Source organism: Seriola dumerili, unplaced genomic scaffold, assembly GCF_002260705.1.
Source record: "Seriola dumerili isolate Sdu_G_001 unplaced genomic scaffold, Sdu_1.0 BDQW01000219.1, whole genome shotgun sequence".
NCBI classification, from domain to species: Eukaryota; Metazoa; Chordata; class Actinopteri; order Carangiformes; family Carangidae; genus Seriola; species Seriola dumerili.
In genome coordinates this window covers 2,645,097-2,672,052 of record NW_019174474.1, presented here as the reverse complement: position 1 = coordinate 2,672,052, position 26,956 = coordinate 2,645,097, and the positions used below count along the sequence as shown (strand labels likewise).

Genomic DNA, 26,956 nt, shown 5'->3' with positions numbered 1-26,956 from the left:
ATCAAATGCAAATACCACACAGTAGAAACAAGAAACAACATTTCACAGGTGACACATAGTGGTCTTGTCACCTAGTTCCCCTGTAGCAGTAGCAGACGACATCCGTGTAATTCCAGGGTATCACCAGCAGAAGGCACTGTAACACAATGAGTCGATACATCTTGTTAGCTCAGCTCAGGTAAGTTGGTAAACCACTGAAGCTAACAGGTCACGACAACAACTGTCTGGAAAAAAACAACAGGTAGCTAACCGCTGGTTGGACCTGTTAATCGGTCATTTTAAAGATGTGAAAAGATAACAGGCTTAAACTAAATATACAGATATATATCCACAGGGACTCAAGAAGTTGTGTTTTTAATATATAAAGTAAGTTTCATCATTTCAAAAGTCAACGTTACTTGTACTTACGTGAGTATTTCCGTTTGGGAATTAGTCTTAATTCTTTGATTTCAATACATTTAAGGGAAGTGGTTGCTGTTGGTACTTTTTCTTACCCCATTTATCAATAGTTATGAGTTTCTTCAAGGTACAGTTGGATAATACGTCCAAAACATTAAATAAGGTCATAAAATATGCACTGGAATAGCTAGCTAGTGGAAACAAGTTAATGTCAAGTTAACGTTATACGTTGTATCTAAATACGTTTACTTTCGGTACAAAAGTAAATTTTACTACTTACAGTTATTTGCCAAAGTTGAATTCTGAATTTTGGACTTCATTCTCATTTTCTCCACTGTGGCATTGCTATGGTTATGCATAAGTAAAAACATTTTTTCCATCACCACTTGAATAGCAAATCATAAAACACCGCGAGACAACCAGGGGTTTTAGGTCAGCTGTGTAGTTCAATCTTTCATCCGGTATTCACTCTGAAAGGCTTGCATGTGCATCACTCTGTATATTTGTCCCCAAGTGCATGTTCTTGGCTTCAAGTCCATCAGACCAGCTGTGCTGCAGCCTGGAACAGGTCCAGTATGCATGTGTAGAGTAACTAAGCAGGGTTTTGGGATGTTTGAGTTGTGTGAGAAGGAGGGCGACAGGCCACCTGCCATAGGGGCTTGCCCTGTTCGGATCCCCAGCCCTGCCTTTCAACTGGGAGCCAAGTTGGGGTTCTTTCATGTGGGCCTGATCTCTTTAAGACATCGGCAAATATTGAACAAGACTCTGTCCAAACTCAAACACATCTGTTGTCATACACTGTAGTCTCCACCGTTAGGCACAGACAAGGAGAGGGAGATTGAACACCAGTGGGTGGCTTCTATGTGTGGACAGACAGCTATAGTTTATACTTTGCAAACACAAATGCTCACTTTTGACGAGCGTAGGCTAAACCTTGTTCCACTGTAAACAAATATGTGGCTGTGGGAAAGAAATGGAGTTTGGTATGACAAGGCAGCCACTGAGTGCCAGATCCATGCTGAAGATGAGGGATGAGATAAGATGAACAGATCATTTCATCATTTCACATTTCATATGCCACAGTCATGTTGCACAATCCATCAGCAGTATTTTGAGACTGTTTTGGACAGATATGAAGGACAGTTGTATTGTAGAATTAGGATAGATTATGGCATTAAGTATATTTTCAAATACTTGGACTTATAAGAGAACCCATATTAGAGGAAGTGTAATGCATGCAAGTCTTAAAACAGACAAATAGCCTAACAAATGCAAATAAACAGTCAAATTTTCAAATCAACAATAAACAGACTGACAAAACTGGCTGTTAAATTTGCTGTATAGTGAGCAACTTTTTCATAATAGTTTCAGTGCTTCAGTGTCTATTTAATCTTTTCTCACAGTGTCTTAATTCTCTGAATATTTGTCATCTGATTTTTTTTTCTGATCCCGCATAACTTGTCATACTGTACTGTTGTGGCTCTATTAGTCATGCTAGTCCTGGGCAGGACTCAACCCTTAACACCGTATAACTGGCATTATCATAATTGTTGAAACTCACCCTGTGAGACTGGTATGGCTAGTTCAACGCAGCTTGGCCTCTCCAACCAATCACTTGTCTTCAAAGTTGTCATCAAGCAGGAAAGGTAAGTCATTGTCGTTTACTCCTTCCTCTTTTTCATCATAGTTAGTATGGCTGAGCTGCTTGTTGGAGAATTTGTTGCTGCTCTCGGTGGAAACTGAATCAGTTTGTTGCTCTTTCAGGCTTTTCAGTAGAGGTCAACTGAACAGGTATAGCACGATATTTTCTTTGACTAAATAAGACTGAAATGATGGTGAAATAATTAATTTGGAAATGTTTGTAAGATCAAGTATCAGGCCTTGTAATTAATGCTAAGATTTTACTATGATAATCAAAGCAAAATTTTGCTCAAAGCTAAGTGTGAGTATAGCCAACATTTTTTCAAGATCGAATCATAACTTTACTGGCCATGCCAAGTGGCGATTTATATTTGGCTGTTGTAGTTTGTATCATTTCCCTTGACTGAGTCTGAGCAGTACATAAAGCACCTTGTTTCATTGTGTTAGACCTGTAACACATTTTTTTATTTATCTGAAAGGTATCACTCAAGATGGAAACCAAGAAAAAGAATTTCTTGGAGAACTTGCGTCTGAAGACTAAGTTGCCCAACCTGAAGAAGCCAGGTAAGAAGGCACTTGCCAAGCAGGGGAGGAGCCTGGCTCATCGGCGCAGTATTTCTGTACCAGACCTACGGTTGGTGCCAGGTGGAGCATTTTCTACAGATAATGCCTTGTTGTCAACTGACTCTGATACCTTTGGCATCTCTCCCCGTCTGAGTGATACTGATTCTAATGCAAGCGGCTCAGTCACTGATGGACCACCTTTCACAGACAAACTCTATGAATCAGTCCCAGAAACTACAGTCTGGGTTCCTACAGCTCACATGGGTGCAGGTTTGAAAAGGATGAGTGGTCCAGTCGAGACACTGACCCTTTATGAGGAAACTGATGATATGATAAATCCAGGCTCAGAGGATGACGTGAACTGGACTCGAGAAGCCTTGTATGCACAAGTGAATAAAAGAGCCCATGGAAATGTACCAACATTTTCTGTTGACCCCATTCCTGCACCAAGATCAGTTTTTACTGACACACAAGTTCTTTCACTAAGACCAGACCTTGGAGAGAGAGAGAGTCTCAATGGAGAAGAGAGAGTGCTCTCAGGTCCTCTTGCAGCAGCAGTGGCCAGAGCAAGCTCATTGGGAGACCAAGTGAAGCCAAATATAGAAAAGAGGACCACACCATTTGAACAGAGAAGGCCATCATCTGAAAAAGAGACACTGCAAACATTCAGAAAAAATGCTCTTATTCCAGATAGCATTTTCCTGACATTAGATTCTCTGGGTACTCCTTTGGAAAGTGCTGATGTTACCTCAATGGACTCCGCCTGTGGCACCCCCAGTGAAGAGCAAGTCAACATGCCCTGGACAACAGACTCGGAGGAACTGGACCGCGAACCTTGCCCTCCCTTTGTGATGAGACAGTTCTCCACAGAAGAGGCTTTACTTGAAGAAGCTCAGAATGAGGAAGGCCTGGAAGAAATAGAGGTCAGTTTTATTATGTGAATTTAACTACAGAGGATCCTTTTTTTATTTGAAGTCTTCATGCACTTTAGATTTATGTCATTTGAAATTTGTCCTGTCATTTAGTGATTAGTGAAATAACACTGATCCAAACCAATCCAGTCCATACACCAAAGACCTTATACTTCTACAAACTTAGATGAAACTAATTATTCCTTAGAAATTATATTCAAGTATGCAATCTCTAGTGCCACAGTAAATTGGTCAAGAGGAGGATGTGTGAAGTTATGAAGGCATTATGAATAAAAACACATAATTTGTCAGAAATATAATATAAAGCATCAACACAATAAGTACTTTGAGTAACATATATTTCAACATTGGTCACATTCACTTGAATGTTTGCATTTTTTCAATTTCAAATAGTGTAGTTTGTCATTTTGCATACTTCAGCTGTTATGCTAAGAGGTGTCCTCGCACTCTAATATGGTTTCTGAGCATATACTTTATGACAGTAACTATTCAGTCTACTGGTGCAACATATCAAAAGCATCCTCACAAGGTTGGTGTTAAATATAAAGTCACCACCTGGGATTTGACTTTATACAGCTCCTGGGTATAGTTGAAACTAAGGCTGTTGTGTGCTGTTTTGTCTAGATGACTCCTAGATATGGAAACCAGTTGTAAACCAGTGTGACTAGTTAGACACAATGTGGCATGAAGAACTCTATAAAAAAAGTACACAGAGGTTGATAACATCTCATTTTGCCTCAACAGTATTTACATTCTGTAGACACATTGTTTGTCCCTAAAAGACATTCTCTATAGTCATGAGGAACGTTAAAGTTTGTCTTGAAATGGATGAACATCCTTATGTGAACCACAGAGCAGTGCACACACATCTCAGCTTGACTATACTATACAAAATGTTCGTGATCTGATGTTTCATAAAATGTCATTGCAACCTTTTTTTGTATGTAGATGTGCAGTGAACCGTATGACTTCTTTGACGAAAATCCGCAAGATCCTTTAGAAAACTCTGTGAGTACTTACTGGACTACTGTACCCATTGAAATAACATCTGACATGAGAAAGCATACAAATGTGAATGGTTCTCCACAGCAGGTTTTGACGGCTGGGCCTGAGGCTCAAGTACCTCTCCCGTTCCAGAGATACCTCCTGAACATCAACTTAAAGCAGGGAAGGAACCTGGTCATCAGGGACAAGCGCTCTGGTAGGTCAGCAACCTGCAGGTGATGTATAAGTTGTGGCTTTTCACAGCCTGAAAGACCAAGTAGCGGTCTCACTTGGATCTTAAGAGGATAATTACTGTCTCTTTATAAGCTAACATCACACTGTTGTCTTAACTGTAGGAATTTTGGATGCATCAGTACAGATCAAGAGATGCCAAATTGGATGTTGGAAGTTCTTGTACACCCTAAAAATATGCAGTTCTTTGTATGTTGGCTTTTAGAAAGGGTGCGCCCTTGATGAAGCACTGCATGTACACACAGTGTGTATACATCTTGTTAATCTTGCTGTGTTCATGAACCAATCAAACTGCGGAAAGTCGTGAATGGGAAATGTGTTATTGTGTATAAAGGCAAGATGAGACGTGTTCAGTTAATGCTCCTGTTTACTTGTTAGGATGACGTCTCTTGTCAAGTGGTGTATGTACAAAGAAAAAAATGAGAAGTATGCTGTCAGACCAGTATGACAAAAGACAGACTGGGATAAAGCAATTGGTACTCATTACATGAAACCACTGGTACTGACACCTGTTTAAACAGCTGATTTTGAATGGTATGCCAGGGATATTGGTGGTGGATTCTTTGCTAAATTTAATTGATGATCACATAATTATAATTCTTAATCTCATATCTAATAGGCTTTCTCGAACAAAGAATGTGGCTCACAATTTTTAAAGAAAAAGTTGCTATCAACTTACCCCACAAATTATCATGTATTTAAACATTTCCGGCCGCACAGTTTTTTCTCTCAATTACTTTGTTGATGTATTTACTTTTTCTGCAGTTAGTAATTGACACATCCAGGTATAAAATCAAACATAACCTCTTTTTAATGAACTGATTTCCATAACCGGGTTGCCTGTTGAGATTTGAATCACCAGTGACAATCATATTGATCTGTGAGAGAAAGATCGACAGAGAGTATGAAATACAAATTTCCATTCATCATGACCCTTCCCTGAGGCCCTGTTGAGTTTACTTTGGGAAAGCAGTGACATCAAGTGGACATAAATGGAACTACGACATGAGTAAATTCATGTGTGGTCTCATTAAGAGTGATTATTCACTGACTATTTTTTGTACTAATGTGGTTAGGTTTACCTAAAGTAAAAATTATTTTTATAGCAGAAGTTTTTGAAATGACAGTACTTCAAAGCCATGTTAATCTGATCTAATTGAAAATATAAACCCTTTGGTTATGCTGTGGTTTTAACCAATATTATACTTGTAGCTCCTGTAGCTTTGGGAAATCACTTCACAGCTTAACAGTGAAAGGACTTTTTTTTTTACCATGTTTAACTGTTTTTTTTTCCTGCATGGTGGCAGGACACCCTCCTAACCCAGTGCCCTACTCCCTGCTAGTTGAGACCTTACTTTCCCTGACAAGATGGCACCATGATGATGCAATCCCCACACGCCCCCTGTCTTTCCACTGTTTGCCCAACAATCAACACCGTGCCAAAGGCTCACCAATGGCATACATTGTCATTACATATTCTGAAAGGACCCACGCCACCGGCCCCCACTCCTTGGTTTTTGTTCTCCCCTTTTTTCCCCATTAATTTCCATCGTCACCGTTCTCAGTCATGCCAGAGCTTTTCTCCTTGCTAGCTGCCACATTCTCCTCCTGTCAAGTTGCCTGGAGGTTTCCCTGTCACAGGCTGGCAGGGTGGAGCTGCTGTGGGTCCTGCCTGCCTTTGCGAGATGTTCATTTGGAGTGGGGAGCTGACAGGCCTGACAGCCCATCCCCACAGGGCCTTTGTCATGTGATTCAAGCCTCCCTGCAGGCTCTCTCAAGCACCCCTTTATTCCCCTATACAAATGAAGGCATGGGACTGGCTTTCATTTTTTGGCCAATCTGCATGCAATTGCAGAAACAAAGAAGTCCCATACCCCCACCCCACTCACAAACAGACTTTCTTAACAGGCTTGGGAGATTAACACTGGTTGCTTCTAGATTTTGGTTTCTGGTTGCCTCATGCTGGCGAGTGTTTCTACTCTTTCACAATTAAACAGCTACATCCCTCTGTTTTTGCCATGTGTGGGGTGCGCCTCCTCCTCACATATTTCAGTCTCTCACACAACCAGCATGGGGGAAGGGTGTGTATGTGTTTGTGTGTGTGTGTGTGTGTGTGTGTGTTTATACACAGTGTACATTTCTAAAGTGATAATATGTTCCACACGAAGTAAACATAGTTTGCATCAAATAATTCTTTTTCACCATGAATTGCTATGAAAGCAGTGTTTTTACACTTTGATTGTGCTTTATGTTAACACTTGAGGCCACATTGTCTTGCTGATTTGCTGTTATTTCATTTGAATTTTAGGTACTAGTGATCCTTATGTGAAGTTCAAACTTGAAGGAAAACAGTTCTATAAAAGCAAAGTGGTGTATAAAAACCTGAACCCACAGTGGAACGAGTCCTTCTCTCATCCTCTGCGAGATCGAGAACACATTGTGGAAGTTCGAGTAAGCAAGGTTTTTTTGAAAACGCGTGCATTATCTTACGATACAGGAGCCCACAATTAAAATTTGTAATCTTAGTGATGTTTGTAATGTCGTTGCAGGTCTATGATAAAAATCGGACTGCTGATGAGTTCATGGGTTCCGGTGTTATTCCCCTGAAAGATATTGAATTGTACAAGTGAGGAATATATAAATCTTTTATATTTCAGGGAACAGATTATCATAAGGATATTCATAAATGGGCATCAGTTTGGTCAAAGGCATTGCCTTTCTATCTTTTAACAGAACCTATGAAATGGAGTTGCGTCTTGATGATCCAAAAAGTAAAGAAAATGACATGGGGGTGATTATTGTTGAAGTCTGCTTAATGTTCAGAGATGCTACCATCAAAAGAAGCCCTGTAAGAGTATTTTAAGTATTTTTTTGATGCAAATATTTTCACCATAGTCTCTGAATTCTTTGCACTGATTCTTGTAATTCTTTTCTTTTTATAGAGATGGCCAGCAAAGAAGAATAAGGTATGGATTATGATATCATCACTTTTAGTTTTTAACTTGATTTTTCAAATTGTATCCTGAATGCTATTAGTATTCCTGCATTTAACTTTGTCATTTACACAGTAGAGATTACAGTTACCCTGATGTGAAGCACTAGGGGGCAGTAGCTCACTGTACTATGGTGCAACAAAGAATGAGGTGTATGCTCAGGACTAAGGCTTTTGTGTGTAACCTTGGTTTCAGCATAGCCTATTTCTTTTGTGGTTTTATAGTGAACCTTTTTTGCAATGCATATTATTTTCAGTGGTATCGTTTGCTGTGAAAAAGTATGGTACAATGTTACATTCTGATCAAAACCAAAATAATAGCGTTGTCTGAATATGTTGTCATAAAAAAGCCCATAGTTTAGTATTATAGAGCAGTATTTGGTTTTGTAGTAAACAAAGTTCCATCTCTCTCTCAAGTGGCTTTCAATATATTGCAGCTGTAATTAGATTCAGAGTGAAATAGGAGGGTGGCTGTTTGGGACTCACACTGCAGCGAGTGGGTTTATATTCACACCTATGTAGTCACTACATCTGCCACTGTTCAGTCTCTTGATGGTCCAGTAGACAATCTCAATTTGAAATTAGATGACAAAGGAATGAAGCCATTTTCATACACATTGTAGGTTATCCACTACAGATGGTTAAAGATACTCAAAGGGAGACAGAAATGTGTGATGGGACTCTACACAACGTTCTGCTGCCTAAATCACAGTGCTAATTTAACAATGTAACAATGCCATTTTTTTTCCCATTTCATTTTTGACAAACATACAATATCTTATTGCATTTAACACCTATCCTGGAAGTGCTGAATACCCAGCTCTTACGGCTCTACTCCCCCTCTTTCAGAACATCGTTTTCTCCCTCTGTGTTACCACCACAGAGACAGGGAATGGCAAGTGCCGAAGTAAAACTCTGCTGTGTGATAGTGTTTCAAACAGGAGGGGGGCGTATGGTAGAAGTGGGAGGGGGGGCTCTGCTGTTCGAGGCATGTTGCCAGTGTGGGATGCCTAAGATCGGCAAGGCTGATAATTCCCAGGCATAGCGGGCAATAACCCAGATGTTAGGATGTAATATCACAGCTGTGGATGGACAGTGCTGAGGTACTAGCCAAATGGTCCAGGGTCTGAGCTCATCGTGCTTGTCCCCATGCTGTCCCACCATATGGAAGCAATCGCACAGCCCTTTTAGGACCAGGAATAGATTCTCTTTAGGGGCCACTTACAGTTAAGTGGAATTGTTTTATTGGCCGCTGAGATAGAAATGTGTCCAAGATAAACACTTGGGATGACTTGGCTGAGGCCTGTTTTATATCGCTCCTCCACTCCCTCTGTTCCTCTTCTTTTGAAGGGGCTGATATTTATAGGGCTGTGCCTGTGGTATTCCATGTTAATTCAGGTCCCTGAGATGTGCTTTGATCCCCTTCGGATTGGGTGGCAATGTGGGTTGTGACCCCGTAGTGAGGAGGAGGGGCCGGAGTGGCAGGGGAGTTGTAGTGGGGCTGTTTGAAGCAGCATCGCTGGGGCAGCTGAAGGAGCTGGGCAATCAAAGAGGCTAGAGCAGATTACGGTCCTGCTCTTTAATTACAGTCAGCCCTACACAACCTCTCTGCTGTTTGTTTTTACAGCCCTGGCCTATCACCGCATGGCCTCACGGGAACTCTTACATGGAAACATATCAAGGCCTCTCTTTCTCACTCCCTCTGTGACACACGGCAGGAGAAGTGGATTATTTGCTGTGCTTGTCCTTGATTTCCAGAGTTCTCTAATGCACAACATCTTTTTATTTTTATAGCTTCACATTAGTGGAAAAGATTTGTTATTTCTTTGGTTAAATTAAAATTGGATGAATTTGCCAACATGCAGTAAACTCTGATGCTGGCCATACATACTGCATGTATGCATAATTTGCTGATGAGAGAGCTGTGGGGTTTGCATCATTACTCACTGCTGCCTGCTGTCTCTGGTGCAGTATGCCAAGTGTCCTGCCTCCCCACACTCAGTCTGGGAGCCAGTGATGAGTGGGACTGTCACAGCCAGGGACATCTGGCTGCTTGCTGACGTCCCTCTCTTCCTCTCTCTCCAGGAGCCTCCGTGGTGTGGCTTGCCTGTCAGTAGAGATGTGCTAATGTGCTCCAACAGAGATGTGCTGTATAGTGTAAACCTTTGTCCTACTTTCATGCACTCTGTGAACATGATGAGGTGCCAGGCTGAGGCAGGAGCAGGTAAACAGAGGAGAACGCACAGAGCCTCCACACACATGGTGCTTTAAAAAAAAAAAAAAAAACTGTCTGTGTGTATCTTTGCCCCGCAGCAGAACCAGGCCACACCAACCCAGCGGCCAGCTGAACCAACGCAGAAGAACCAGCTGAAGAACCAGATGTGGTCTGGGGTTCTCAGATTCACCTTGATAGAGGGACAGGACCTGCCTCAGTATGGCCATGGTGACATTTATGTCCGCTTTCGCCTTGGTGATCAGAAGTACAAGAGCAAGGTTGGACTTGTTTTTTTTTAAAGTCTTTCTCTTTTCCCACTTCTCCTACACTCCTTTTTCTCATGCTCCTCTGTCTCTTTAATGTCTGCTCTTTATACTTCAAGTGTTTCTTCCCAGCCCCTATCTCTTACTTCCCCGCTTCTTTCTCTCAGCAGGTGCCTGTCAGTGACTCACCTCCACCTTGGCTCACTGGGCCATGGCGGAGGCAGCTCATTAGACTGGGCAAGGCTGCCACTCACTTCTCCCTGTGCTTCAGGTGCTGGGCTTCATTGCCTTCATTTGCATACCCAGCATGCCCTGTTCATCTACCTGTACTTGTTGGCCTCCCCCCTGATGATTCTATGGTGCACTTGTCTTGTGTTGTCGTGTCATTTCTTTGTAAACCTCTCTGCTTTCCTCTCTGCTTGTTTGTTTGTTGAACAAAGCTGATTCTAATTGGAAGCTGTCAGTGTTTACAATCCCAGAGTGGCTACTGAGGTGTACACATACAAGCACACACAAATAGAGACACATACACACAACACGCCTCTCTTTCTCCTCTCCTGCCTTGTTCTGGTTGGACTGAATGAAGACTTAATCCACCTGTCATGCAGGAGCTGCTCAGTCTGATAATGCATTAAACCCGACATTGCGTCAAAATGTGTGAGAGTGTGTGTTTCCACGTTACTGTACGTGCTGAATCTGTGTCTTTACTGCCCTCAGAACCTTTGCATTCAGGCCAATCCCCAGTGGAGAGAGCAGTTTGACTTCAATCAGTTTGAAGATAACCAGGAACCTCTGCAGGTAGAGGTGTGCTCAAAGAGAGGGAGGAAGGGTGAGGAATCATGGGGAATGTGAGTATATCCTGGTGGGTAGTGTTAATTTTGCTCACATTGGCTCCTCCACAGAACTAGTTGGACTTATGTGTTTCAATGGAGTGATTTTCCTTTTCTCAGGTTTGAGATTGACCTACCGAGATTTTCACCTAATGAGAGGCAGCTCTACACCCATGTGCTGGACCCAGGAAAGGGCAGGTTGGTGTTTCTGGTCACCCTGAGACCCTGCTGGGGAGTCTCCATCTCTGACATTGGAACAGCTACCTTGGAGAAGCCTGATGAGAAACACAAAATAGTGGAGAAGTTTGTAAGTGTGTTTTTTTGGTGTAGTTTATTTATATGCAAAAAGAAAAAAAAAAAAAGAAAGTCCCCAAATGTGGGTATAATATCCTGCTGCCAATTACATTTTAGAGATGCTTTAAAGACCCTAATGTAGTCAGCTGATTCAGTAAGGTGTGGTGCTGGTGGACATTACATTATTGTGTTAAAAGGTGTTAGGGATGCAATTTTATGGGGTATGTTTATTAACCATGCTTAAGAAAGGTGTTTGGATAAAATGTTTTTAATCAGATACATTTTTTTCAGAGTTTAAAGAACTCACACAAATGTGTGGGAGAGGTTGGCTTCCTTCAGGTCAAGGTTATAAAGGCAAATGATCTGCCGCCAACAGACCTCAATGGTAATCTCTAACAACAATTCACTCCTTTGTTTTTATTCTCATGTTCATGGCCTTTTCTTTATAATAAATAACAACAATTATTTGTTATTTGCAGGAAAAAGTAACCCCTTATGTGTTATTGAGCTCGGTAACAGCAAACTTCAAACTCACACCATCTACAAGACCCTCAATCCAGAGTGGAACAAAGCCTTTACATTGTAAGTAAGACGTCTGGAGAAAAATCAGGACATCCATCCTATTTGGTGTTGTATATTTTAATATCAATAATATTTGTGTAACTCTTATGTTACAGGCCAATTAAGGACATTCATGATGTGATAGAGTTGACTGTCCTCGATGAAAATGGAGACAAAACCCCAAACTTTTTGGGAAAAGTGGCCATTCCTTTACTGAGTGTACGTTTGTTAAAGTTTGTGAAGGTCTCATACCTTTGATATACAAAATATAAATTAGTATAAATATTATAGATTATGATGGTGGATATACTGTATTTTTAAATTCTAAAAGGTTCAGAATGGACAGCAGATGTGTCTGTTCTTGAAGAAGGAAAACTTGGGAAGTGCATCCAAAGGAAACATCACACTGGTGCTGGAGGTTATCTATAATAAAGTAAGGATCAAACTGAATGGGGTCAAGTTTGTTATAATGGTGATAAGATTCTGGATCATATAGTGTGAAGTCAAAAATGTAGTTAAATATCAGTGTTATGTTTTTGTTCTTTCTTTGTCCTAGGTCAGGGCCGGTATCAGAACCTTCCAACCGAAGGAGGAAAAATTAATGGAGGACAACCTGAAGTTCTCTAAAAAGGTTATCTCTATTGATGTTTTTCAGCAGAATTTAGCAGTTGGAACAAAAATGCTTGCCAGAAGGTTCCCCTCACATCCCACTAATAAAGTAGCCACAACAAAGCTACACATGGTCACAGTTTGGATCGGTCATAGTCAAGCTAATTAGTCTAATTGGCTTTAAACGTCCAACTTCACAAGTAGCAAATAATGGATTGTAAAGCTGATTCAACCTCATTGCAAAGTCATAAACATTATGTCCAGTATCAAATGATACTAACCGCTGTTTTGTTCCAATTATTTCCCATTAGGTTCTTGCCCGGAATATATATCGGGTTCGAAAAATCAGCACAGCAGTTCTGTACACGTTACAGTACATTAAAAGCTGTTTTCAATGGGAGAGCACGCAACGGAGTCTAATAGCCTTTCTGGTAAGTCATTGCCTCACGTTAATGAACTCTCTTTAAGCCTTGGGGCGAACAAGTTTTGTCCCATTTCACTGGAGCCCAGTTTTAACTCTTTCATTTTATGTGAATTAGATGTTGAGGAGAATCTTTGGTTTAGCCATTTTCTCTCGCTGCCAGTCTTTTTCCCATGAAAAACAATGGCTGCCTTCTGTTTTTATCCCATGTGTATGTGATGGATGTGTTTTATCCTTTAAATCAAACCCCACTTGGCTTTCCTTCACTTCTGATGACATTAGAGTGTATTTGAAGGGATGGGGTTTGGGCGTTTGTACATCTGACTTCTTAGTAAAGCCTTCTAACCCGGGGGACGGTGTAAGGAGGATCACAGTCTCAGCTTCCTTGGGTGGAGGAGTGACAGTCTGCCTCCGAGATTTGAACCTTGTTTAAATGTCTCTGTTTAGCTGTTTTTAATGAGGGTATGTGATCTAAGGTCCTAAGCTTAAATAATCTTAAATCACCCTGTGAATCCCCCTCAGTACAGCACATGTAATGTCATGATTAAGAGAGTACACTTGCTATGAAAGCCCTGCCAGCGCCGTGTCAGGGTGAGGAAGCGGTCACAGACAGGGTGTGTGAAGAACTCTCCTTTCACTGCCTTTCTTCTGTCTGCGCTGTCTCAGGATGACATGCAATTCATACCTGGTGTATTCTATAAGCCCTTCTCACTGATCCTGAGGTGCAAATCCCCCCAGGCAATGGCCAGGCTCAATGTATCACAGCCTTTAGAACAGCACGGCTCACAGACAGGCAGGCGGACACACAGACAGGAAGACAGAGAACAATGCAGGCGATTGTATAAGGATAGAGTGGGAGGCAGGCTGCTATCTGGGAAAGAAAGTTGGAGCGCAGAAAGAGGAAGACAGTTCAGTAAGAGCGCAGTCTATGAAGGTAGATAGCGAGAGACTTGGAGGCAGGGATATGGGCAGGAGGATAGGCAGGCTGACAGGGGACAGGTCAGCGGGATGGGGCCATCTTCTTCCACCTATAATTAGATCCTCCGCAGGCGATGGGAGTGTGTGGTGGCACACTCTAATCTTTCATTTCCACTTCTACTCCACCTGCTGTTTAGGAGTGCAGCACACAAATAGAGATCGTAGAATGAAAGAGAAAGACTTACACACTCACTGTTTTCATCATGATCATCATTGTTACTATAGTGTAGTGTTTCTCAGTCTTATTTTTGTCAGTTGTATGTCATCTGCTCCCTGACAGTGAAATGGTAATTCTTGTGACATTTAGTGTGGCTGCTATGTCCTTTTATTTGAAACAACTGTTCTGTTTTCAGACACCACCATCGGCATAGTGGTTGATATTTTTAAAGGCAGACAGTAACAGAGTAGTCAGAGTACGCCTTTGTCTGCAACGAGGTGTGCTTCAAATAGTCTAAGTGTCGAAGGTGCGCGGTGAGGATCGCCCAAACAAAGTGAATCTGCCACTGTGCATTCATCACCCACTCACCAGCAGACTGAGAGTTCAACGAGTGAAAAGTTTTTTTTATTTTTTTTCAATGGTTTATTATAATCTCAACAAGCCCGAAGCACAGTGAAACATGCAAATCACATGTAAATATTGCATGTAATTGCTATTAACAGGAAAAACTTTGAACTTACACTACTGTCTGACAGTCAGTGAGGGCAACAACACGGTCTTGACTGGCTGTCATTACAAGCCTAGTGCCATGCCACTATCCACACTTGTGCCCCTGCCCACTCCAAGGCCAGCCCCTGTACAGCCCCTCCTCCTCCTCCAAGTCATCATTTGCAATTAAGTTAGTGTTCGGAGCTGTCTAAAGCAGCATGCCACCATGTGCCTTAATGAAAGCAGCTCCCACTCCTATCTTTATATCTTTAGGCAGTGGTAATAAGGTAACTGATTCAGACATTGACAGATGGCCTCTGCTTGCCTCTCAGATGTGCATAATTATACCACTAGTGTCTGCTCTTTTCCACAGTGGCAGGCAGCGCAGGGCTTCTCAGGGTATGCCGGTAGGAAATGCTGCAGTGGTGGGTCTAGCTTTAATATACATTACAATACATTATTTATCAAGCAAGCAGACCAGTCTTACCCTTTTACACCATATACATCCTGTAATGCATTACCGCTGTTGTGGTTTCTACAGGGACTGCGGGATGCTCGCGTAGTGCTTTACCAGGAATACTTAGCCATTATATCACTCAGTCCCACAGGCCAATTTTCTGACCTCCACACAGCATGGAGTCTACATTTCTATCCTGTTTATGTAGATTCATGTATGTATTATGAAGTGGTTGTTGGTGTGTGGTGTGTAAGGTATTCAAATTTTGCATGAGGGATCACCGCTCTGGTTCACGTTAGTGAATGGCAATGTGGGAAAAATGAGGGTTTTTTTGTTGTTGTTGTTTGTTTGTTTTTTTAAGTAAAAGAAGAAGGCTTGTTTGTTCATACCAAAATAACTTTTCCCTCATGAATGGCAATCAGAAAGCTGCACATCCTTGGAACATATAAATTGAGCATTTACAGATTGATGGGTTATTTAGTTTTTATGCTACTACTGAGTGTTATTGTGTGAGAGGAAACTCTGTAGGCAATGGAAAGTCTTGCAGTATTGTCACTGTTTGCAAGTGCAGGAGGTTACTTGTTTTTATTGTGCAATCTCATCAGCAGTGTCCATACTGTTTGAAGTTGCCTTCGATTTCCCCCCAATGGGTTGCAGTTTTAAAATAGAGTCTAATTAGGTAATGTAACCAAAAAAAAACTGAAAAAGAAAAAAAATCTTTCTCACGCATTTAAACAAAGTTCTGGCAAATCCTCATAAACATTTTCATCACTGAACGGAAATACAAACAAGAAATTTGGATTTTTTTCCCTCTGCTTGTTTATGCTACAGTAATGAGCCTAGGATCTGCGCTTTTCAAGAGTTTGACAACAGCATGTTCCTTTCTCTGAGAGAGAGAAAATGTGACAGCTAAAATCTTCATAAAATAACGGCCTTTAGATGTGCTTTTCACTAAGACTGAGCGAGATGAATGTGCTATACATCAGCAGTGACTGCAGAGGGGTCACCCAGAGTTCTTTGCTGCACACAAGAATAGGACCTGTAGATGGAGCTACAGCACTGCTGGAAATATGAATGGCGGCACTAAGGAGATCAGTTACTTTTCCCAACAGGAGCCATTCGTGGGAACAACTTGGAGTGAAATCCTCCGTTCTGTGCATTAGACTAAGAGAAACAAGTTTCTTCCACCAAAAAAAAAAAAAAAAAAATTAAAAAAAGAAGAGAAGCTAAATGAGCATGTATTATCCAGCCAAATTAATCTGTTTCAGAAGTTTAAAGTTGAGAACAATTTTGATTTAGATGAAATGGATGAAAGTTAAAAAAAGAAAAAGAAAAAAAAGATCATTTACACTTGAAAGCTGATTTTGAGCTTTGCTGTCATTAGACCGCTTTAAGTATTTAAGTAGAATTAATATTTTAACATATGAGGTACCTCATCTGTCAGGAGTTAGACTAGAAAGAAACCTGTATACCTTATGTGAGTATTTCTTTTTGACACTGCCAGGTAGCAACCGCTTTAGACATCATTTGACAGCCTGTGAAATGCTGATTGCCTCACATCACACACTGTAAAGATGGCATTTGATGAATGTTTGATGCGGTGCAGCTGTAAACACACTTGGCAGCTGCAACGGGCGCTTTTTTGGGGCTGATAGAATCACCGTCTCCCCAGATGAGGGCAGGACAGGGTCAGATCTGGCTCCAGAGGTCTCAGGAGACCACCTGTGTAGAGCCACAGCAGTCGGGGCCATTAACCAGAACACCAGCCCAGCCGAGATCAAAGCTATAATCAGAGTTGTCATAATTGTTCTTGTTAACACTGTCCCTGAAAATGAGATGCTTTGTGAGTCTTGGATCTGCCCATTTGTGGTTTACTGCATTGCAGTGTGGCCGAGCTTTTGTGAGAACAGCGAGAGGACTGTGCGAGCCTGTGAATTGTCTCCTTGTTTCTGCTTTGCATCTGTTTTCTCTCTGTTTGAAAAAGTTGGAGGCCTTAAAGGAGTGGGTTTCTTCAGTCTCATGGGGGTTACACTCTCCATCGCCATGGCTGTGGGAGTTCTCACAGAATGTGCAGTGGGAATGTGTCTAGTAGGGAAAAAATGATGGCACTGATGGCGATCTGTGTATTCATAGTTCTGTGTCTGAGATCTATTAATTATTAAATGATAGGCTATGACTACTTGCAAGCTGCTCAGCAGTGCCTCCTGATTTCACACAGTATTATTATTTAGCTGCCCTGAATGGATTTGTGTCAGTTGACAGCTCTTGTTGCTGGCTGAATGCAACGTGTAACCTTGAAACATGTCCCCTTATTAGTGGGATTAATAAGCTTTCCCTGCTAATATTCACTTCATTAGGGCTGTGAAATTGTTCCCATTTTGATTTGTTTTAGGACATGGATTTCAGTTTTGAGAACGGACTTTATTCAATTTAAAATAACCAGATTCATCATTATTATTTAACATTATTAAACAGCATGAAGTAACTTTTAAGTATGAACAGGTTAAGTGTCTTCAGAATAATATTTGCATACTGCACTAAATGAACATGTTGACACCTGAGATGGCAGGGTTTTATCTGTGCATCTGTTCTACTTTGTTGTTATATATTATGCGTGTTTCCAGCCTAGATGAAGTGCGCTCTGCGTTTAACCCCATTGTGTGCGCTGTATCATAATGTCTGCCTCTAACATACTCACCACCTTCCTAGTCACAGAGGACACCACTCCCCAGGCAGCTGAGGCGGCGACCTGTCCGCCCCTGTGTGTGGCTGTTCCGGGGCCAGTCTTGGCCCCGCTGCGTTAACGTGCGTGTGAGCTGAGCTGACAGGGAGAGAGAGTCCATGCCACTCCCTCCCCACCTCCTCAGGGGAAAAGGCTCGCATGGCAGATCTGTCACCCAGGAGGTCGCTCAGTGTTAACGCTCCCGACACGGATTAAACACTAGTGGCCAGTGCCGGAGTGCGGGGTCAGTGTAGCCACCACTGACAGGCACCACAGGGCCCTCGCCGACTGCCCCGCTCCAGCCTCGAACTGGTGCTGCTGTGGCCCTGGCATGTGTCAGACAGGCAGGGAGACAACGGCCAGTGTTGGCCCTGCGAGCAAATGCTAATGCCTTGCCTTGCACGGCTGCTCTTCCTCAGTGCTTTGATAAAGAGCTGCTATCACCATTGCACTGTACTGTGCAGGCGTTCTTACAAGCTGTGGCATTTGCTTATCATTTTGCTATGGCTAACCTTTCATTTACAAATTAGAAAAAATAGTGTACTCTGAAATAGCTGAAATTATACTACACAACACCATGTTTTATTATCATTATTATTAATATGGTTTATTTGGTTTCCAATTTATCCAAGTAAAATAATTGTTTGTGGTCATATTTTTCTATGATTTTATTACTTAAGTTTGTTGTTCTGTTGATTATTTTGTTTTTTGTTAAGCAACCGTAAAACAGAATAATAGTAATAATTGTAAACAAAGTGGAAAACTAACCTCTGAACTTGAGTTACCAAAGCACAGTAAATATCAAAGTTAGTATATCCATTTTTGATCTGAAAATTGAATTGTAAATTGTGTCACACTCCAGAACTGTTGCAACCGATTTCGCCCGGCTGAAGAGGGACATGAAATTCCCCATTTTATTGCTCTCTCTCGAGTGTAGCCTCTCTCTCTCACTCTCTCTCTCTCTCTCTATCTCTCTCTCTCTCTCTCTCTTTCTCCCCCTCTTCCTCTCTCCCTCTCTCCCCAGTCGATAAGACTTGAGCTGAGCGTATGTGAAATATTTATTCAGCGTTAGCTCAGAGCACCATGGCTGCCCACACACTCTACCTGCCCCGAAGAGAAATCTTATCTGTGCTTCCTCTGCCTCCGACACCCCCTGAAAGCCTGTCCCCACACTGGCCCAAGCTCAACACAAATTACATGTCTCATTGCTCTGCGTTTACAGCTACTTTAAAGCCTGCCGCTCCTGTCCCCTACATAAGCCCTCAGCCAGACTCCGTTTCAGCCTGGCTGAAAAAAAAAAAAAGACCTGCATGAGCTGAGCTGCTACTTGTGCTTTTGATTCATTATTAATCTCTTTTTTTTTGTATTTTAATTGAGGAAGTAATGCAGATTAATTTCACTGCCCTTGATTTCACCCAGAAAAAGAACATCTCTATCAGAGTAAAGACTATTAAAGGTTCTGTAGAGGCTCCCATCTGTTTTTTAAAAAAATAATCATTTTAATTTATTGTCTTAATATTATTATAGCCCATACTTGCACATACCCACACACGTGAAATATGTCCTTTTTCCGTCTCGTGCGCATTCATGCACAGAGACAGCCACACACATCCATATACACAAACACACAGACAAACCCTGCAGCCTGAAGTCAGTCTTGTTAAATTCTTTCAGTATATGTTCACGTAATCTGGCATCCGTCCACAGCCCCCATGACTGACCCTCATAATGTTGGCTGGCGCTCTTCTCGCTTTGTTTAGCTTTCCAAGTGGAGTGCAACTGAAGAGAAGTAGTGAAGATACAGCCAAGATTAAATCTTCCGTGTTTTTGGATGGTACATAAAACTTAAAAATAAGGGTATTTTTGAAATGTACCATGTTAAAAAAAACAGTGGAAAGGGTGTTTTTAGTTTGTTGGTTTTTTCTTTTTTACAGCAACAGTAATTATATCGTATGGTCCCATGTGCTGTGACATTACACTAATTTGGCTCATCAACTGTATTATGTGTGTTATACTGATGTGACGCCTGTATTTATAGCCTGTTGTCTGCTGTGGTGTTTAAGGAGAGCATTTGGCAGCCATTTAGTCTGGTGGTACGTCTGCCAGTCAGTAGTTTGGGTTGGTAGACTGGGCCACCCCCTCCTCTGTTAATCAATTTACAGGATGGTAGAAACTCTTATAGAGGGTGTCTTTGTCCCTTTGTTCCTGCTACGATCCCTTCTCCATCTCCTGGGAGAGTGTGGGTGGTGGGAGCTGCCATGCTTGCTCAGCTTTAAGTTATTTTATTCACACTTTTAATCGCTGAGTGCTTTATTATTAGGTGCTGGATTCTGCTGGCCAGGGGATCTGCATGAGAAGGCGCAGAATGCATTTAGTGGAATCATATTAATGGCACTATAAAACAAATCTGTCAGGCTGTTCTTAACCCTGCTGGCAGAATTGCTCTGCCCAGGGTTGCCCCCTTCTCCAAGCGCTTACAGGTGGCTAAGGAGAGTGCATCTCCATCATCTACTCCACCGTGTGCTAATAGTTTTATTAATTCATTTTTTTTTTTTCTCCCTAGGCACCCTGTGCATAATCATACAGGCATTTTTCAGCTAAAGGGTGTTTGTCAAGGGAGGTTTCCTACATTAGAGACACTCCTCCCAGACATACATACTAACACTTGTTCAATTACAAGTCGTTTGTTATCCACCTCTGTTGTGTGTAAACCTAAATGCTCAGGTATATCATTAATTATTACCCCCATTGCTTGTGTTTGCTGCTTTATGTCCTTTTTGGTTAAATAAATGACTATTTCACCGCTTGAGCAACATATTAGCATTGCTGTGTTTAAAAAAGTTCAAGGTTTTACTTGTCATGCATAATTTGTTGATGGATGAAAAAATATGCAGTCAGGCCCTTTAGACTGAAATTGGAGTCCATCTTTGATGGCAATTAAAATGTGGGTTATTTTTTTACAAATTTACACTTACGCCTGAAAGGTTGCACTTTGTCCAACATGTCCTTTAATCACTCAGCCGCTTGCTAATAAAACATAAACCACTTAGTGGGGGAATTAGTTCTGTCTCCATTTCACAGAAACTCCAGAGAATGTGAGGAGACAAGGGGAAGGTATAGCCCTGCCTCTGCTCATTACTGTGGGATATCTGACGGCAAAGTCTCAGTTTGTGCACCTGAGTGAAGGAATCTGAGAGGTTTTCCCAGTTAAAAAAGCATGTAAATCCTGAACACATGGGCTGACATACCATGAGGGAGGAATTGAGAAGATATTTCTGACAGTTTTGGTTTATACCCTCATTTAAGCACTCAGTTTAGACACAAGGCATTGTATTTCTGTAGGCTTTTATCTTGTCCACTGAGCCAGAACGCGGTGAGCAGAAATTTGCATTAGTGGGCGATTATGAATACCTGTGACAGATTCTCTCTGCCGGCTCCCTGGGCGGAAATGAATTGGCTCCCTCTGTTGACTTGCACAGGAAGACAGAGACCAAGCAATTAGACTTTAGTGGTTAATGTAGCAGCTTTTGCAGGGAGGGCAAGGAGGTTCAACATTCCTGCTGGGCTCATGTCAGTTTCCAGGCACATTTCCCCCACCTTTCTTTTTCCTTTTTTATGAGAATGCTGGGAATATGACAAGCTACCTGTCCACCAGCCAGCTGAATTCCTCTGGGGTGAGGGGAGCGTCGCTTTAGAATCGCCTCATGGGAACTGAGGTGACAACACATGACGTAGGTTATTCATAACAGAGAGGAGATGTACTGCAGCTACCTCTGCACATCATGCATATTCATTGTTTACCTTTTTTTTTTTATCCCCCACCAGCTCTAGTTTGTTGCTGTATGCGTAATTCAAACGAGCTCTCATAAAAACATATTGTTCGTATTGTTCATTTCCTTACATCCTGGTGATCCTGCTGTGCTCCTGCGTGACGCTTCAGCTAACCCACCATCTCCCAGGTCATATGGAGGGATAATAAGCGGTACAGTGGTGAAGCCTAGGGCCACAGTGGTGTCTGCATTACTCATGGTTCACGTTTCTCTAGTGGCCATTTTAACCTAGGCCTGGTGTGGCGGTAGGTAGACTGGCCCCCAGAGCAACATGCACAGACTCTGCATGGTTGCTATGACAGGAGCAGTCTGCTGTTTACAGGCCTGCTATTGAGGCCTGAAGGCCCCAGTGCTTCACATCCTGTCTCGGGCTTAACTCGAACATATTGTTCGTACTCTGACCAGCCTGCAGCTCTTTGAGCCTACACTGCACAGTGCTACCATTGTGTGGGGTCAGAATAGCAGTTATATTTAATGTTTTGAAATAAACTTTGTAAAAATAAATAAATAAATGAAACTTGCTATAGACTACAATAAATCTAACTGTTGCAAAGGATGCATTAATTATAGAAAATATTCTATATAAAGTATGAGGAAAAATTTATAGTGTGAAAGTGTTTGGTAAATAAAAGTAGACCATATGTCGGGTGTATTTGCGCATAATCACACTATAATAGATTTTAAGATTCAACTTGCTGTTGGGGACATTTTATTTCATCCCTGTCAACCTGCTGGTGTGATCCTCCTCACACATTCCTGATAATTTCAGTTGGAAACAGACTCATTAGGTTGTCACTAAATGGGTTTAAATGCAGCCGTCCAATTAGTGCTCTGCTGTGAAATGCAGTGGGTGTTGTGCAACGTGCTTAGCACCACTCCTTTACAGAATTATGAGGGATTACTCATTCAGTGTGATCCATCTTATTTCTACCAGGGGTCTTGGCTTTTCTCAGTATCATCACCACGGAGGGGGTAAATGTTGCAAATGCTTCTCCAGTTGCCATATGTGCCTCGTCAGAGAGCCTCACTGTCTCCGAATCTAAGAGGATTTGATGTGCTAGTTAAAAGACAGCATACCATGCCTATCCATGTCATACTTTCTTTTGAGCAGTAAGGCTCTCTGCCAGCACAGTATTATTGGTATATATAAATAGGATTTCAAGATATTAAAAGTTGTCCCTGAATGTCTGTTACTTTCAAACCACCGAGAGTAAAATCTGTTGCCATTGCCTGTAAATCTCAGAGGCTTTACATGCTTGCTTTTCATGAGATTTAGGACGTGGTTAAATCCGTCGTATATTTTGTTTTTGGGAACAGGCCTGCTGAGATTTGAAAGCTGGGTGACGGTGCTATAGTGTGATGTGCTTTGCGTTATACTGTCATGTCCTGTCTCCTCAGATCTTCCTTGTGTCGGTGTGGCACTGGGAGCTCTTCATGCTGCCCCTCTTCCTGCTTCTGCTCGTCAGCTGGAACTACTTCCAGCTCGCTGCAGGGAAGGCCAGCTCCAACCAGGACCTGGTGAGTGACGAGGACTCTGAACTCTTCAATGTTCATCCGTATACGTCTGTAGATGCATGCTGTTATGCATAGTGCAAATTCAATCTATATGTTAACCTACCTATGGTGATACCTTGATCGAATGAAATCCTTTTCACACACATTGGGCAAACTGCATTTTTACAGTAATAACAATTAACAACTCTTACACCTGCATATAATACAGGAGCATTCTATGTGTTTTATAGCTGGTTAGACTAGTTTCTATAGTGTCTCCAGGGGCTCAATAAAACACCAAGCAGTAGGAAGCCACTGAAGTTAAATCACTGTAAATGTATATAAAGCCTGTAGTCTGTTGATATAGTCTCACCACATCTGAAAAGGCAAGACTATAGTTCTTTCCACCGTATACCACTATCTCCTCTCCATCTACTGTTATGGAAATTATGTTTGCCCTACACATGTCTGTGAAGGTTAATGCTGTTCACACTTCTGACTGCCCCCCAATTTCACTGTGTTGTAAGCCTTCTCACTGGCCAGCCAGGGGCCTGGCCTGTTCACACACCCTCCCCAAAGCAACATCCCCGGCCCAGTGATTGTGTTTATGGCTGCTGGAAAAGATGCCGTCCCTAGGCAATGTTAAAGCCCAGACTCACCCTCATATCCAGTGTGGAGACTCTGTCACCCCTCTGTGACCCTCTAGCTGGCAATGACACAGCTCTGTTCCCAGGCAATGTCACAGTGTGCACCACAGTGGGGTCAGGGATGACTTGATATAAAGTGATCTAGGCAACAGCATCCAAATTAAATGTGTTTTTTTCCCTTTCCTCTTTCTGTTTTTCTGTGTGCTTATGTTGTGGAGAAATGAGATTGCTTTGGTGTGACAGTGCTCTTGTGAAGAAGGCCCTCTTTCACCTCTGCTTTTGTGTGAGGTCACCCCTGTGATGCAGTCTCTATGGAAACAAGCCTCTCCCAATAGGGGTGAATGTACTCAAAGAAAATTTCATTACTAGGTGTTTGTTAAAAATGCTCCAGTGCCCACATGTCCCGTTCGTTTGAAATCACCCTCTACCCTTTATTTTCTCTTAGGTGAACATGAGCATGGGTGACGACGAAGAGGAAGACGAGAAGGTATTTTATCTTGTCTCTTTCTAACATTTTAAGGGATAATATGTTCTGGTGGAACGTTATCGCTTCTCAGGCTTCACTATAAATATAAATATATCTTTTAAGCTTTGCGATAAACACTGGCTGTTTTAACATCTCGCTGTGACATTACTCAATGGTTTTTGGACTTACCAGATGTGTGAACCCTGCTAATATTCCTTTCTGAATAACCAAGGTTAAATTAAACACATGACAATGTCTGCATGCTGCTGGATACTACAAATTCCTAGTTCAGCAAATAGCTGCGATTCTTATACAAATGAACACATGTTTCTTTGAAAAGAGAAAATATTCTACCAAAGAGCTATGCAGGTCCTAGTCAGTATTTTAGCATAGTCCCAGTGACAGTTTCTTCTCACAAGCTCTTTTCTAACTAAGAATAGAAATATTTTTCATGCATCCCAAATGAGGGCAACATCTTTGAAACAGTTGTAGCATGTAGCTCTTTATTCTGATCCTTTGGGTATTGAGTGTCACTCTGCAAATGCACTCCGCTGAGATACCGCAGCCCTTTGAAAATCTATAAATCAAATTTAAACAGCATCATCAATTAGAATTTGCACAGCTGTTGGGGATGGATTTTTTTTTTTGTGCCATCATTGTCTAAATGGAATAGTTATGTTGAGAATGACCTTTTACTAGCAGAACAAAGTACAAAGTACAATACTACAACAGTAAACTAATACTCTGCCCCAAAGGTTATCAGTCATTTTCACTTGCACGTTTGTGAGAAATCATAAATGATAATGTTTATTAATACATCTCTCTGGTGTCTCTTGAAAAACAAAAACAACAGGAAATCTTTAAGTAGCCTGAAAATTATACTTCCCCACAGCAAATAATATTCAATTACACTCATCCCACTGTTTTCTGTAAAGAAGGAAGAGTTAACAGGGATGTGTATTATTGCTTTATGGCAATGAAGTGTGGAACTAACACAAAGCCTCCAAGCAATGACCCTTGTGCTGCGTGTCTAGGCCCAGGATTCATATCCATAATGCGCTCAATATATTCTGTTGTGGTGACCTGGGGCTATGAAAAAAAGCCAGCTTCTTTTAAAAACACAGGCACATCCACCAAATCCTGTCTGAAAGGATGGGCTAATTCACAGATGAAACTCGCATGATATGTCTGCACACACAAAGTGGGAAGCTGCACTTGCTATCACTGCTAGGAAAACTGTAAACTGGTGTTTAAACAAACAACAGTGATACTGAAAATTCACACTCACAATCACATTAAATCGAATGTCAGTGTTTCATTTGTCTTTACCTTAAAATCTCAATGTATAATATAGGGATGTTTGCTTTTTTGAGTTTAAGTAAGGCCAGTGTCTTTAGAGAGGTTTAAGATTCTCTCAGTATGCTGCATGTGTTTCCGAACTCTGCCTTCGCCTCTTTAAGCTTTTTGAAAGGTTTTCCATGAGGCTCCTAAGCCCTTTCACACTCAGAGGAAATGAAATATCTCCTTTCATTTACTAATTAAGCACTCACCCATGTTTGTTTTAAGCTGTCAGCTTTAATTTAAAGTGGCTTATTTGAAAGTCTTGTTATGGTCTTGCTGTCACTTGAATGTGATATCATGCAGTTAGATCAAGCAGTGTAGCTTTACACCTCCTATCAAAGTCTTCTTTAAAAATATTTGGGGTTAAAGAGTGATCAGTGTTAAATTTGATGACTTCAAAGACTTTGCTTTTTTTCCCCCTCGTCTCTCCTCTAACATGTGAATAAAGGCTTTTTCCTCTGAGAAGGTTATGATTACCACTCAAATATGTTTTTATCCCCCTTTTTTTCCCCTTGAGGAAGGAAATATGTAAACCTCAGACAGAGCAGCGAGAATGTGAAGGCATGACGTTAAAGAGAGACGAAAGGCAAGGCAGTGTTACAGCAGGATAATACAGAACAGATTCTCTGCCTGTGAACAAATCTGTCCTCGGGGAAAGAGACAGCTTACAAATTATGTGTGGGCAAAGTGACTTCCCTTTGGCCTTAGGTATCAATTGTGCAGATAGACAATATTTAATCATAACATAAAGAAACAGAGAGGCAAAGCAAGTCCATAGATCTCCAATAGAAATGAGCATGGAAGATGAAACAGCCCTCTCATTGCCCCCTGGCTGGCAGTGCTGGTCTGGGGTTGACTTGCTCCTAGAGCCCAGCCCATAGGGAGCTCGGGGGGAGGGTGAGGAGATGGTTGGGGGTGCTAGACCGGGCTGGGGGGGGGGGGGGGGGGGGGGGTTACTCCGTCTCTCACCCGATACTCCACAGTCACCGCTGGGTCTCCTTGAGCACACCAGTCAGACAGACTGCTCGTGTCATGATCGGAGATGAGCATTATGGGAGCCACCGCACACGGACCCTACAACACATTAAAGCCTAAAGAGAGCTTTTCTTGTGCGTTTTATCTCTGCAAATTGTTTGTTAGCTCATTTTAGCTCCATATGAGATAATTTGCAAGGAACACAGGTGTTTTTCATTTAAATGCACTTCTTATCTTTGTCAGAAAAGTCACTAGAAAAATATTCAGTCTGAGAATTCAAATTTGGCACCGTTTATTCTAATTAAAATGATGCTAAATGAGCTTTTTCCAGTCTTTGAAAACACCCCACATGTCTGGGAGAGCATGTTTACCTTTGTGCAGGAGATCAAATTGGTTCTCCATTACTGCACCTTAAAAGGAAGCTTTTACAATTTTATCTGAAA

At 41.7% G+C, this 26,956-nt stretch overlaps 1 protein-coding gene across 4 annotated transcripts in view; it reads left to right on the top strand.

The window, feature by feature from the left end:
• Positions 1 to 2,101: 2,101 nt before the first annotated feature.
• LOC111228701 (multiple C2 and transmembrane domain-containing protein 2-like) overlaps positions 2,102 to 26,956 on the top strand; it is a 31,458-nt gene continuing 6,603 nt past the window's right edge. The window contains exons 1-19 of one of the 4 annotated variants that reach the window (XM_022754710.1): positions 2,102 to 2,190; positions 2,520 to 3,527; positions 4,485 to 4,544; positions 4,629 to 4,737; positions 7,081 to 7,223; positions 7,322 to 7,398; positions 7,506 to 7,620; positions 7,715 to 7,738; positions 10,078 to 10,257; positions 10,960 to 11,090; positions 11,193 to 11,379; positions 11,658 to 11,751; positions 11,846 to 11,948; positions 12,044 to 12,146; positions 12,259 to 12,360; positions 12,484 to 12,558; positions 12,848 to 12,967; positions 22,989 to 23,108; positions 24,177 to 24,218. In XM_022754710.1, the coding sequence (XP_022610431.1) occupies positions 2,532 to 3,527; positions 4,485 to 4,544; positions 4,629 to 4,737; positions 7,081 to 7,223; positions 7,322 to 7,398; positions 7,506 to 7,620; positions 7,715 to 7,738; positions 10,078 to 10,257; positions 10,960 to 11,090; positions 11,193 to 11,379; positions 11,658 to 11,751; positions 11,846 to 11,948; positions 12,044 to 12,146; positions 12,259 to 12,360; positions 12,484 to 12,558; positions 12,848 to 12,967; positions 22,989 to 23,108; positions 24,177 to 24,218 (2,781 nt within the window). In that variant the 5' untranslated portion in view covers positions 2,102 to 2,190; positions 2,520 to 2,531. Of the gene's footprint in view, positions 2,191 to 2,519; positions 3,528 to 4,484; positions 4,545 to 4,625; positions 4,738 to 7,080; positions 7,224 to 7,298; positions 7,399 to 7,505; positions 7,621 to 7,714; positions 7,739 to 10,077; positions 10,258 to 10,959; positions 11,091 to 11,192; positions 11,380 to 11,657; positions 11,752 to 11,845; positions 11,949 to 12,043; positions 12,147 to 12,258; positions 12,361 to 12,483; positions 12,559 to 12,847; positions 12,968 to 22,988; positions 23,109 to 24,176; positions 24,219 to 26,956 lie in introns of those variants that run through there. The other 3 variants (XM_022754711.1, XM_022754709.1, XM_022754712.1) reach the window with 3 other exon arrangements.